The 13256-nt window shown below is 36.9% G+C and overlaps 1 protein-coding gene across 3 annotated transcripts in view; it reads left to right on the plus strand.

Moving 5' to 3' along the window:
* The window catches only part of TEX9 (testis expressed 9), a 217420-nt gene that overhangs the window by 164395 nt on the left and 39769 nt on the right, over positions 1-13256 (plus strand). For all 3 annotated transcript variants that reach the window (XM_027123098.1, XM_027123100.1, XM_027123101.1), the window contains 3 exons: positions 309-487; positions 3433-3515; positions 3939-4112. In XM_027123098.1, the coding sequence (XP_026978899.1) occupies positions 309-487; positions 3433-3515; positions 3939-4112 (436 nt within the window). The remainder of the gene's footprint in view (positions 1-308; positions 488-3432; positions 3516-3938; positions 4113-13256) is intronic.

Genomic DNA, 13256 nt, shown 5'->3' on the forward strand with positions numbered 1-13256 from the left:
CCCCCTTCTGGTCTGCTGACTGTTAAATTGAGGCTTCTGTTTATTAATATTTTACACTGGCCATGTCTAAGTGGCCTCATAAAGCCTCCTCTAGCTCAGTGGTTGTGTGATTCATAAAGACTGAAAGTCTACTAAGTCTCTTGTAATATAGTCCTTGAAAGTATCAATTGTAGATTTCATCATAAATTTAAAATTTATAATAATTTTGATCTGCTTTTTTATTTGGATAAAGGTCATATCTGGGAGTCATATCTCCTTTTTTATTATATGTATATAATATATAATGTGCCTATATGTGGTTTTTTTAGAGTAAAATTGAAATACTCTGATGTACAAACTGCCAGCGATGTTGCCATTCCAGAGGATTTCTCAGACTTTTCTCTTGCAAAAACAATTAGCAAAATTGAAGGGCAACTGGAAGAAGAAGGCTTACCTGATTATATAGATGATGGTATTTTTTGTGGTGTTAGTGAAGACATTGGAACAGGTAGGTGGTTTTTGGTTTATTTTTATCCTTATATCACAATTATTTAGAAAATGTAGTGATGTCTTGCATTTGTTTAATGAAATAAAATTGGTTTTGAGTCAATAATTGTTGAAAATGGATGATGGGTGACTAGGGTTTCATTGAACTCATCTCACTACTGTTGTATATGTTTGATGTTTTCCATTATAAAAAGTAAAATTAAAAAGAACTGTCTGGGGAGTTCCCTTGTGGTCCAGTCGTTAGGACTTGGTGCTTTTACTGACGTGGCCTTGGGTTCAATCCCAGGTCGGGGAACTAAGATCCCACAAGCCGTGTGGTGTGGCTAAAAAAAAAAAGAGAGAGAGAGAAAAGGAAAAAAAAAAAAAAGAACTCTCTGGTGTTGGTTTCATTGACCACTTTTCAAATAAGTTAAATGCCCCATAGCTTAGCATTAAAACATTGAAATAAATTTTTGAAAACCATATTTCTTTGAATTCCTTCCATTTAATGTTACTGAATTCTCTTTATTGTGTGTTAAATCAACACATGTTAAAGGATAAATGAATTATTGATGTAGTATCAGGTAAAATAATGAATTTTCTAATGAATATTATTTTCTTTCTTATAAATTCATTCTCTGCATACCGCTAGAAAAATAATACTTAGTCTAGATCATCAGAAACATGTTAGTTACCAGTAGTGCCTCTAAAATTGTTGAATTTATGAGGAGCCACCTATGCTATTATAAATTTAAAAAAAGACAGTCGAGTGTATATGAACAGTTAATGCTGAACTATAATTAATTGTAGGTTCAGACAAACTGCTTTAGCCTCTCTGTAATAGCAATTTCTTCACTTGAAAATGAAGCAGTTTGTATTAAATGATCACGAAGTTTACCCTTAAAATTCTCTGATTCTGTGAAAATCACAACGATTTACATGTGTAATTATTGTGCTACATGCTAGTTAGTCATAAACGCAGATTAATTCATTTATGCATTTATTACGTTTACTGACCTATCCAAGCTTTCTGGGGCTAATTGTTAGGAACGAAGGTAAGTGAAGCAAAGAGTTAACCTTCATGCCTCTGTTAAGATACCTTCAGGGATGCAATGGTCAGATGTTGGCTGTTCCTCAGTTTACAGTCACCCATAGCCTTGTTAACAAAGGTCCTCCTCCCAGTATGGGAACCAGCACAGACTACCTTAAATTACTGCTTTTTTTCTTATTGCTGAATGACCTCTTTGCATCCCTGTCTTCCCTTTTCAGAATCTTTGGCCAAGGTGTCTCCCCTTTTAGGGGAGTTTTCACTTATTCCACATGATTGCCTAGAATGGCTGGGTTATGTGTGGGAGGAAACAATAAAAAAGTAGTTTAGGAGCACAGACTGTTTTATAAGACTAAAGTTGGAGTGGGATGGTTGGGGAGGTTAATGCTGTGGACCAACAGAGACAGAGCACTCAAATCCTTGATGATACTACCGGGGTTAGAGTTGGGGAGAAAAAGAGATGCGAAAAGTCATGCTCTCCCATTGCTTCTTCCTTCTTTCCCCCTAGAGACCAACTACTGCAAACCTCACACTTTTAAGTTTATTGTTTCCCTTCTGTCCTCTGCTAACCTGGAGTTACATGAGAAGCTAGAAGGAGAGTTGAGGCTGGAAGAAGCTAGGTGGGGTTAGAGCCAACCATTGTTCATTGGCTCCATGTAACACAGGGGACTTCATAAGAAGAGCTTTGAAACAGGAAGTATGTGTGGAGATTTATTGTGCTCTGTGGAATTTGTCCTAATAACTTTCAGAGGCTATTCAGAGTGTTTACTCAAGATAAGTCCCATGAGGGCAAACCTTGTCTTGTAATATCGGTATTATGCCTGGAACATAGTAGAGACTTGATGTATATCTTTTTTTTTTTAATTTATTTATTTTTGGCTGCGTTCAGTCTTTGCCTCTGGGCACGGGCTTTCTCTAGTTGCGGCGAGTGGGGGCTACTCTTCGTTGCAGTGCGTGGGCTTCTCATTGCGGTGGCTTCTCTTGTGGAGCACGGACTCTAGGCACGTGGCCTTCAGTAGTTGTGGCATGTGGGCTCAGTAGTTGTGGTTTGCAGGCTCTAGAGCACAGGCTCAGTAGTTGTGGCGCACGGGCTTAGTTGCTCCGCGGCATGTGGGATCTTCCCAGACCAGGGCTTGAACCTGTGTCCCCTGCATTGGCAGGCGGATTCTTAACCACTGTGCCACCAGGGAAGTCCTGATGTATATCTTTTTAATGAATGATTGAATGAATTATGAGTGACTTCTAAGTTCAGTTTTTACTTTATTTACTTTTATAGGCCTAAAACCCTCAGAGATTTACTGATATTATTGAATAAAGAACTTTTGATAGCAATACCAAAGGTAGATGTTCGTGAGGGGTTTGTGGGAGAAAGCTTCGGTAGTAAGGTATTACTGCGTTTTTTTGCTTCTCAGACACGTCACTACATTTTAACATCTGTGAAATTGGGATGTGTATTACAGTCAGTGGCATTTTATAATTACAATGGCTGGGATTGAAGTTGAGTTTTGCTAGACCTGTGTTTGCTTCTGCCAAACACCTGGGGGCATTACCGATCTGAGACCACTTTAAGTTCTGTTTGAGGTGTTTCGAACCACCTGGGTAAGTATGAATTCAGTCTGCAAACTTATGTGAGTACTTGGCTTGTGGTTCCGATTCTCAGGAAAAGTTTTTGTTTTTTTCCTCTTTCTTTACTTGGTTCCAGTGTAACAGTTCCTTTCTGTTGGATGGATTTTTCATTTACCTCTACATTAGGGGTATGTAGTGTCTTGAGTGTTCCCAAACAGGGATCTCCTATTAGAGAGACTATTAGACTCCCCATCTTGAGCCTTTTTTCCCTCATAAAATAATAGTCTGTCTTACAATTGATGGCATCTTAGATTCAGTGAAAGACAATAAATATTATTATTAAATTGACACAGAAGCACAGATCAGATTTCTGAAGGCCAAACTCCATGTTATGCAGGAGGAATTGGATAATGTTGTATGTGAATGCAATAAAAAGGTAAGTTTTTAAAACCTTTCAGAATAAATGCTGTAATATTCAAAGTCATTTTAGGAGTAGTTTTCAATTTTATTTTAAAAATAGCTTCATTGAAGTATAATTCACAATTAACTTTTAAATTCAGAAATTTAAATACTGAACTTTATTCTGAGATGTTGAATTTTCACAGAGCTGAAGAATTTTAAATACTTGCCAGCAATTAGAATGCTGTGTATTAGACTTACAAGTGTAAGCTATTAAGTGCAAATAAAACATCTGTCTTCCATTTTGAGGATGAAAATAGAATGTAACTCGTTTTTCTTAGTGAAATTGGTGTAAATATCTCACCAAAGATCATACGAAGCTCTTTTATGTTTTCTGCTTTATGTTTTGATACCAAATCATGTATGTTTTTCCATATAATCTATAATTTCATAACTATAGGAGGATGAAATTCAGGATTTAAAGTCTCAACTGAAAAATTCTGAAGGAGATTGTATGAGACAGCAGCGGACAATTAATTTGCAACAGTCTCAAACAGAAAAGTATAAAACTCTTTTTGAAGAAGCAAGCAAGAAATGTGATGGATTACAGCAACAGTTGTCTTCAGTAGAAAGGGTAATAATTTTGCTATTTTTTCCTAATCTAATGCCAAAGATGCACAAAAACATATAAGTTACATGTTTGCATAGATACCACTTTTCATTGTTTAGTTATTTTGTTAGTGTATACTAAAAACTCTTCCCCCATTATTAGGAGAGTATTTTTTAACAACTTTATTGAGATATAATTCACAAACATCTCACCCTTTATACAATTTGGTAGCTTTTAGTGTATTCACAGAGTTGTGCAACCATCACCACTCTCAAGTTTAGAATATTTTCATCACCCAAAAAGTCACCCCATACCCTTTAGCCTCAGTACCTCTATCCTCTTCCCCTAATCTCCTCTAGCCCTAGGCAACTTCTCATTTATTTTCTGTCTTGATAGATTTGCCTATTCTGGACATTTCTGTATATGTAGAATCATACAGTATGTGATACTTAGTAACCAACATTTTTCACTTTAAGTATTGTTTTTAGGGTTCATCAACATTGTAGCGTGCATCAGCACTCCATTGCTTTTTATAGAGCAATATTCTTTTTTATAGAGTATATGGATGTAATACATTTTATTTATCTGTTTATCAGTTGATGGACATTTGGGTTGTTTCTACTTTTGGGCTGTTTTGGATAATGCTGCTGTGAACATTCATGTACAAGTTTTTGTGTAGATATATGTTTTTGTTTTTCTTGGGTATATACCTAGGAGTAGAATTGGTAAATTATAACCTTACATTTAACCTTTTGAGGAACTGCAGGCTGTTTTCCAAACCAGCTATACCATTTTTACATTTCTACCAGCAGTATATAAGGGTTCCAATTTCTCCACATCCTACCAACACACGTTAGATTGGTGGTATCAATCCCCTGTGGATACTGAGGGATGACTCTATACAGTTCTATTATGAATTTTGACAAATGCATAGTCACATAGCCATCACCATAATTGAGATACAGAGCACTTTCATCATACCAGAAAATTTCTCTGTGAATTTAGTCAAGTCCTCTCCCTACTCCCAACCTCAGGCAACCACTGATCTGTTTTTGATTCTTATATTTTGGCCTTTTCCAGAATGTCATATAAATAGAATTACATAGTAGCTTCCTGAGTCCGATCACTTAGCATAATGCATTTGCGATTCATCCATGTTGTAGTCTGTTCCTTTTTATTGTTGACTGTAACATTGAATGGGTATTCCACATTTTGTTGACCTTCTCATCTGGAAAGAAAAATTAATTATAGTATCTAATAGTCTAAGCCTGTGCTGTCAAAAATGGTAGCCACTCATATGTGGCTATTCCAACTTGTAAAGTGCTGTAAGTGTAAATCAACATCAAATTTTGAACATTAAATACGAAAAACAATGCAAAATCTCATTAATATTTTAATGTTTACATGTTGAAATGATAATATTTTGGATATACTGGGATAAGTGAGATACAGTAATAAAATTTATTTTAAGTATTTCTTCTTAAAGTGACTGCTAGGGAATTTAAAATTACGTACATAGTTTGTACTATGTTTCAATTGCTCTAAGAAATAAAGGCAAGTGGTCTAAGAAAAAACAAGCTGTAATATCTGGGAAACAACTGTTTTAATTTGTCACCTTACCATTTGTCATCATCCATCCAAGCTGTGGTCATGTCACTGCTCTAGTCCACATAACTTGCCTGCATCTTTGATTCTTTTCTTGTTCTTAGCTCTCATACCCAATCCTGTGTTTTCTTTCCTCTAAATGTTTTCATTCATCTCTTCTTTTCAATTCCCATTGCCACTTCTTAGTTCAGGCTATTATTATCTTACTTCTGAATCCTTCTCACTGGTTATTTTATGTCCTTTCTCTTTTTCTTATCCACGGTATTCTGTACCCTGTCAAAAGATTAATATTCTCAAAGGACCACATTGATTATAACTCTACTTTCATTTGGGCAGAAAAGGAACTAACATTTTTTGAGTGTTACCTGCCAGGTAAAACACATTTTACAAAAGGGAAACTGAGTCTGAGAGGATAAGCAAATTGCCTAAGGTCAAACAGGAATGGCAGAGCAGGATTCAAACTCTGTTTATCTGACTCTATAAATCACGTAAACTCTTTCTCCAACTCCCCAGAATTAAATAGACTTAAACACACAGCTGTTTTAAAATCTCGTTATTTAGAATTAATATTTGAAACTTTTAGTTCACAGTGAATGTACTAGGGCATTATGATACACTGGCTAGCTGAAGATTTTTATGAAAATTTGCACTGGCTCTGAGCTTCTCAGCTTGAATTCCTATCTACCTACCAGCCAGAGAGGCATAACATAACTCTCCTGGATTATGTGAAACTCAAGATTGAATCTTTCTTACTAATTCATTTTTTATATCTCTAGAAACACACCTAGTGTACAGTTCACAGAAATGCAAAACAGAGCTTAAGTAGCTGCTTCTGTAAACCTGCAAAAACCAACTATTAAAACATTGTTATGTATATTAACTTATTTTAGCTGCTGATTCTAACAGATGAAGTCATTTTTAAAATATAAAAACAGAGGGCTTCCCTGGTGGCGCAGTGGTTGAGAGTCCGCCTGCCGATGTAGGGGACACTACTACTGCCCCGGTCTGGGAAGATCCCACGTGCCGCGGAGTGGCTAGGCCCGTAAGCCATGGCCGCTGAGCCTGTGCGTCCGGAGCTTGTGCTCCGCAACGGGAGAGGCCACAAAGCATTCTACTCCAGCTTTGGATTTTATTTTTCTATCACTCCCCCAAATTTCCTTTGTGTCTCTACCCCATAAATCCCCAGTGTCTAATCATAGCCCCAGGCAGCCACTGATTTGCATTCTTTTACTACAGATTTGTTTTCTTTGTTATAAAATTTCATATAGATGGATTCCTAAGTATGTACTTCTTTGCATCTGTCTTCTTCAGCATAATGTTGTTGACGTTCATCAGTGTTGTTGCTTGTTTTGTGATTCATTCCCTTGTATTGCTGAGTGGTATTTATTTATGGATTTACACATTTCATGTGTTCACCAGTTGATGGGAATTTGAGTTTTTTCCAGCTTTGGACTATAAAAAATAAAGCCACTATGAATTTTCATGTACAAGTTTTTGTGTAGATACATGTTTTTGTGTAGACACATTCAGTATCATTCATGATGTTGATTAAATACCTAGTAGTAGAACTTCTGAGTATTATATAGAGTATATGTTTAACTTTTTAAGAAACTATCAAACTATGTTCTAAAGTGATTGTACCATTTTTCATTCCCAATAGCAATGTATGAGAGTTCCAGTTACTCTATATCCTCACTTAACACTTGATATTGTCAGTCTTTTTAGTATTAGCCACTCTAGAGGGATAGAAGTAGTATCTCAGTATAGGCTTATTTGTATTTCCCTGATAACTATTGATCTCGAGCATGTTTTAAGATGCTTATTGGCTGTTCATATATCTTCTTTTGTTAAGTGTATGTTCAAATTTTTTGCCCAATTTAAAAACATTGGGTTGTAGTAAGAGTTCTTTATGCTTCCTTATATAGTTTCTTTGCTACAAAGAATATGTATTGTGAATAATTTCTCCCAATCTGAATTGGCTTTTAAATTTTCTTAACAGTGTCTTTCAAAACCACACAGTGTGTGGTTTTGTGCTTTTTTCATCCTATTTGAGAAGTCTCTGCCCACAAATTTTATTAGTGTATATAAGTCTATTTGGATTTTCCATAACTTTTTGAGTCAGTTTTGGTAATTTATGTTTTTCAAGAAATTTTTCCAACTCATCTAAGTAGTCAAATTTATTGGCATAAATTTGAACATAATATTCATGTATTATACTTTTATTTATATTTTTAATATCTGTGATAATGACCCCATTTCAGTCCTGATATTAATAATTTGTCTCTTCTCTGTTTTATTCTTAATCAGTCTAGTTACATACTTATCAATTTCATTGAACTTTTCAATGATTCAGCATTTGACTTCGTTAGTTTTTCTGTACTGTTTGTCAGTTTTCTGTTTATTGATTTCTAACCTCATCTTTAGCATTTCCTTCATACTTATTTGGGCTTAATTTGCTCTTATTTTTCAGGATTCTTAAAGCAGAAGTTTAGATAATTGATTTTCTACTTCTTTTCTCACATAAGCATTTAAAGCTATAAATTTTCTTCTAAGTGCTGCTTTATCTGCATCCCACAAAATTTGAGACTGTCTTTTTATTTTCATTAAGTTCAAAGTATTTTCTAATTTCCTTCCTGATATTTCTTTTATTTAACATCTTTATTGGTGTATAATTGCTTTACACTGGTGTGTTAGCTTCTGCCATATAACAAAGTGAATCAGCTGTATGTATACATATATCCCCATATCCGCTCCCTCTCACCCCCTCATCCCACCCCTCTAGGTGGTCACAAAGCACCGAGCTGATCTCCCTGTGCTATGCGGCTGCTTCCCACTAGCTATCTCTTTTACATTTGGTAGTGTATATATGTCAGTGCTACTCTCACACGTCGTCCCAGCTTACACGTCCCCCTCCCTGTGTCCTCAAGTCCATTCTCTAAGTCTGCGTCTTTATTTCTGTCCTGCCCCTAGGTTCATCAGGACCTTTTTTTTTTTTAGATTCCATATATACGTGTTAGCATACGGTTACTTCAGTCAGTATGACAGACTCTAGGTCCATCCACCTCACTACAAATAACTCAATTTCGTTTCTTTTTATGGCTGAGTAATATTCTATTGTATACATGTGCCACATCTTCTTTATCCATTCATCTGTCGATGGACACTTAGGTTGCTTCCATGTCCTGGCTATTGTAAGTAGTGCTGCAATGAACATTGTGGTACATGAACTCTTTTGGAATTATGGTTTTCTCAGGGTATATGCCCAGTAGTGGGATTGCTGGGTCATATGGTAGTTCTATTTTTAGTTTGTAAGGAACCTCCATACTGTTCTCCATAGTGGCTGTATCAATTTACATTCCCACCAACAGTGCAAGAGGGTTCCCTTTTCTCCACACCCTCTCCAGGATCTATTGTTTGTAGATTTTTTTTTTTTTTGTAGATTTTTTTGATGATGGCCATTCTGACTGGTGTAAGGTGATACCTCACTGTAGTTTTGATTTGCATTTCTCTAATGATTAGTGATGTTGTGCATTCTTTCATGTGTTTGTTGGCAATCTGTGTATCTTCTTTGGAGAAATGTTGATTTAGGTCTTCTGCCCATTTTTGGATTGGGTTGTTTGTTTTTTTGATATTGAGCTGCATGAACTGCTTGCAAATTTTGGAGATTAATCCTTTGTCAGTTGCTTCATTTGCAAATATGTTCTCCCTTTTGAGGGTTGTCTTTTCATCTCATTTATGGTGAAACACTATTTTAAAAAATCTCTGATAATACTCTTTGTTCCAAAGTCTACTTTGTCTAACATTAGTGTAGTAATTGCAGTTTTGTTCTCAGTGTTTGTGTGAGGCTATAATTATTCTACTCTTTTTTTAAAATTAATTTTTAGTGGATTATAGTTGATTTACAATGTTGTGTTAGTTTCTGCTGTACAGCAAAGTGAATCAGTTATACATATACATAAATCCATTCTTTTTTAGATTCTGTTCCATATAGGTCATTACAAAGTATTGAGTAGAGTTCCCTGGGCTATATGGTAGGGTTTTCTTACTTATCTATTTTATATATACTAGTGTATATATGTCAATCCCAATCTCCCAGTTTATCCATCCTGCCCCCTCTCCCCCTTGATAACCATAAGTTTGTTTTCTACATCTCTGACTCTATTTCTGTTTTGTAAATAGGTTCATTTGTACCATTTTTTTAGATTCCATATGTAAGCAATATCATATGATATTTGTCTTTCTCTGTTTGACTTACTTCACTCAGTATGAAAATCGCTAGGTCCATCCATGTTGCTGCAAATGGTATTATTTTGTTCTTTCTTATGGCTGAGTAATATTTCATTGTATATGTATATTACATCTTCTTTATCCATTCCTCCTTCAACAGACAGTTAGCCATGTCCTGGCTGCTGTAAATGGTGCTGCAATGAACATTGGGGTACATGTATATCTTTTCAAATTATGGTTTTCTCTGGATATATGCTCAAGAGTGGGATTGCTAGATCATATGGTAGCTCTATTTTTAATTTTTTAAGGAACCTCCATACTGTTCTCCATAGTGGATGTACTAATTTACCTTCCCACCAACTGTGTAGGAGGGTTTCCTTTTCACCATACCCTCCCCAGCATTTATTTTTGTACATTTTTTGTTGATGGCCATACTGACTGATGTGAAGTGATACCTCACTGTATTTTTGATTTGTATTTCTCTACTAATTAGTGATGTTGAGCATCTTTTCATGTACCTCTTGGCCATCTGTATGTCTTCCTTGGTGAAATGTCTGTTTATATCTGCCCATTTTCTGATTGGGTTGTTTGTTTTTTTTGATAATGAGCTGCATGGGCTGTTTGTTTATTTTGGAGATTAATCTCTTGTCCATCACTTCATTTGCATCCATTTTCTCCCATTCTGTGGGTTGTCTTTTCATTTTGTTTATGGTTTCCTTTGCTGTGCAAAAGCTTTTTTTTTTTTTTTTGCGGTTCGTGGGCCTCTCACCGTTGTGGCCTCTCCCATTGCGGAGCACAGGCTCCGGACGCGCAGGCTCAGTGGCCATGGCTCACGGGCCCAGCCACTCCGTGGCATGTGGGATCTTCCCAGACTGGGGTACGAACCCGTGTCCCCTGCATCGGCAGGCGGACTCTCAACCACTGCGCCACCAGGGAAGCCCCTGTGCAAAAGCTTTTAGTTTTAATTAGGTCCCATTTGTTTATTTTTGGTTTCATTTTCATTACTCTAGGAGGTGAATCAAAAAAGATCTTGCGGGCTTCCCTGGTGGCACAGTGGTTGAGAGTCCGCCTGCCGATGCAGGGGACACGGGTTCGTGCCCCGGTTCGGGAAGATCCCACATGCCGTGGAGCGGCTGGGCCCGTGAGCCATGGCCGCTGAGCCTGCGCGTCCGGAGCCTGTGCTCCACAACGGGAGAGGCCACAACAGTGAGAGGCCCGCGTACCGCAAAAAAAAAAAAAAGAGAGATCTTGCTATGATTTATGTCAAAGAGTGTTCTTCCTATGTTTTCCTCTAAGAGTTTTATGGTATCCAGTCTTACATTTAGATCTTGAATCCATTTTGAGTTTATTTTTGTGTATGTTGTTAGAGAATGTTCTAATTTCGTTCTTTTACATGTAGCTGTCCAGTTTTCCCAGCGCCACTTATTGAAGAGACTGTCTTTTGTCCATTGTATATTCTTGCCTCCTTTGTTTTAGTTTAGGAGACCATAGATGCGTGGGTTTATCTCTGGACTTTCTATCACAACTCCAACAAAGAGAGCCCCTGCTTCCCCACAGCTCCAACAGGAGTCTTGAGGTTGATTCCCATTAGTTTGTCCCCAAACCAATTACTTTAGCTTTGCAGACTCAGCACTGGACAAGCTTTGGTCGGGTGTTGAGCTCTGGACATGGGAACAGAGGTGGGTGGGAAATGAAGTCCATCCCTCCTAGTCACATGGACTGAGAGTGGCTAAGGGTTGGGTCCCGAAAGAAGAAAACAGGATCTATTATCTAGAAAAACAACCTTTCCTGAACCCACCATTCTTAGGAAGAAACTAGAACTTGGTCTCTTGGTACAACTCAGACCAGGTAAATGCAGGTGAAAGTATCCAACCCAGAGCGATCCATTCACCCATATTTGGAGACATCAGTCTGCAGCTCACTCGCTTATCTCCATCATACCATGGATGGAATGACCTATAAATATCAAAATACTTTTGTGCACTGACCTTGATCTGTTGGACAAGTTCCCCCAACCTTTTGCACAACCCCAGGGTACTGCTTAGGCTAACCCTCTCCATGGGGTGTTCCCAGGAACGCAACAATGGTCCCTTGATCTATATTCCTGTTTTTGTGCTAGTACCATACTGTTTTGATTAGTGTGGCTTTGTAGTATAGTCTCAAGTGAAGGAGCCTGTTTCCTACAGCCCTGTTTTCCTTTTTCAACATTGCTTTGGCATTTGGTGTCTTTTGTGTTTCCATACAAATTGTAAAATTATTTGTTCTAATTCTTTAAAAAATGCTCTGTAAAGAATCAATGACAGTGTTGATTCTTCCCATCCAAGAACATGGTATATCTCTCCATCTGTTTGTGCTATCTTTGATTTCTTTCATCAGTATCTTATAGTTTTCGGAGTACAGGTCTTTTGCCTCCTTAGGTAGGTTTTATTCCTAGGTATTTTATTCTTTTGGATGCCATGGTAAATGGGATATTTTTCTTTAATTTCTCTTTCTGATCTTTCATTGTTAATGTATAGGAGTGCAAGAGATTTCTGTGTATTAATTTTGTATCCTGCAACTTTACTGAATTCATTGATGAGCTCTAGTAGTTTTCTGGTAGTATCTTTAGGATTTTCTATGTATAGTAACATGTCATCTGCAAACAGTGACAGTTTTACTTCTTTTCCAATTTGAATTCCTTTTGTTTCTTCTTCTTCTCTGATTGCCGTGGCTAGGACTTCCAAAATTGGAATAAAAGTGGTTGAAAGTGGACATCCTTGTCTTGTTCCTGATCTTGTTGAATAAAAGTGGTGAGAGTGGACATCCTTTTTTTCTTCCTGATCTTAGAGGAAATGCTTTCAGATTTTCACTGTTAAGAATGATGTTTGCGTGGATTTGTCATATACGACCTTTATTATGTTGAGGTAGGTTCCCTCTGTGCCCACTTTCTAGAGAGTTTTTATCATAAATGTGTGTTGAATTTTGTCAAAAGCTTTCTCTGCATCTATTGAGATGATCATATTGTTTTTATTCTTCAGTTTGTTAATGTGGTATACCTCATTGATTGATTTACATATGTTGACGAATCCTTACATCCCTGGAATAAACCCCACTTGATCTTGGTGTATGATCCTTTTAATGTGCTGTTGGATTCTGTTTGCTAGTATTTTGTTGAGGATTTTTGCATCTATGTTCATCAGTGATATTGGCCTGTAGTTTTCTTTCTTTGTGACATCCTTGTCTGGTTTTGGTATCAGGGTGATGGTGGCCTCATAGAATGAGCTTGAGAATGTTTCTTCCTCTGCCATTTTTTGGGAGAGTTTCAGAAGGATTGGTGTTAACTCTTCTTTAAATGTT

This window comes from Aethalodelphis obliquidens, unplaced genomic scaffold (genome assembly GCF_003676395.1).
Source record: "Aethalodelphis obliquidens isolate GAN/ISIS:26980383/991018 unplaced genomic scaffold, ASM367639v1 scaffold26, whole genome shotgun sequence".
NCBI lineage: Eukaryota > Metazoa > Chordata > Mammalia > Artiodactyla > Delphinidae > Aethalodelphis > Aethalodelphis obliquidens.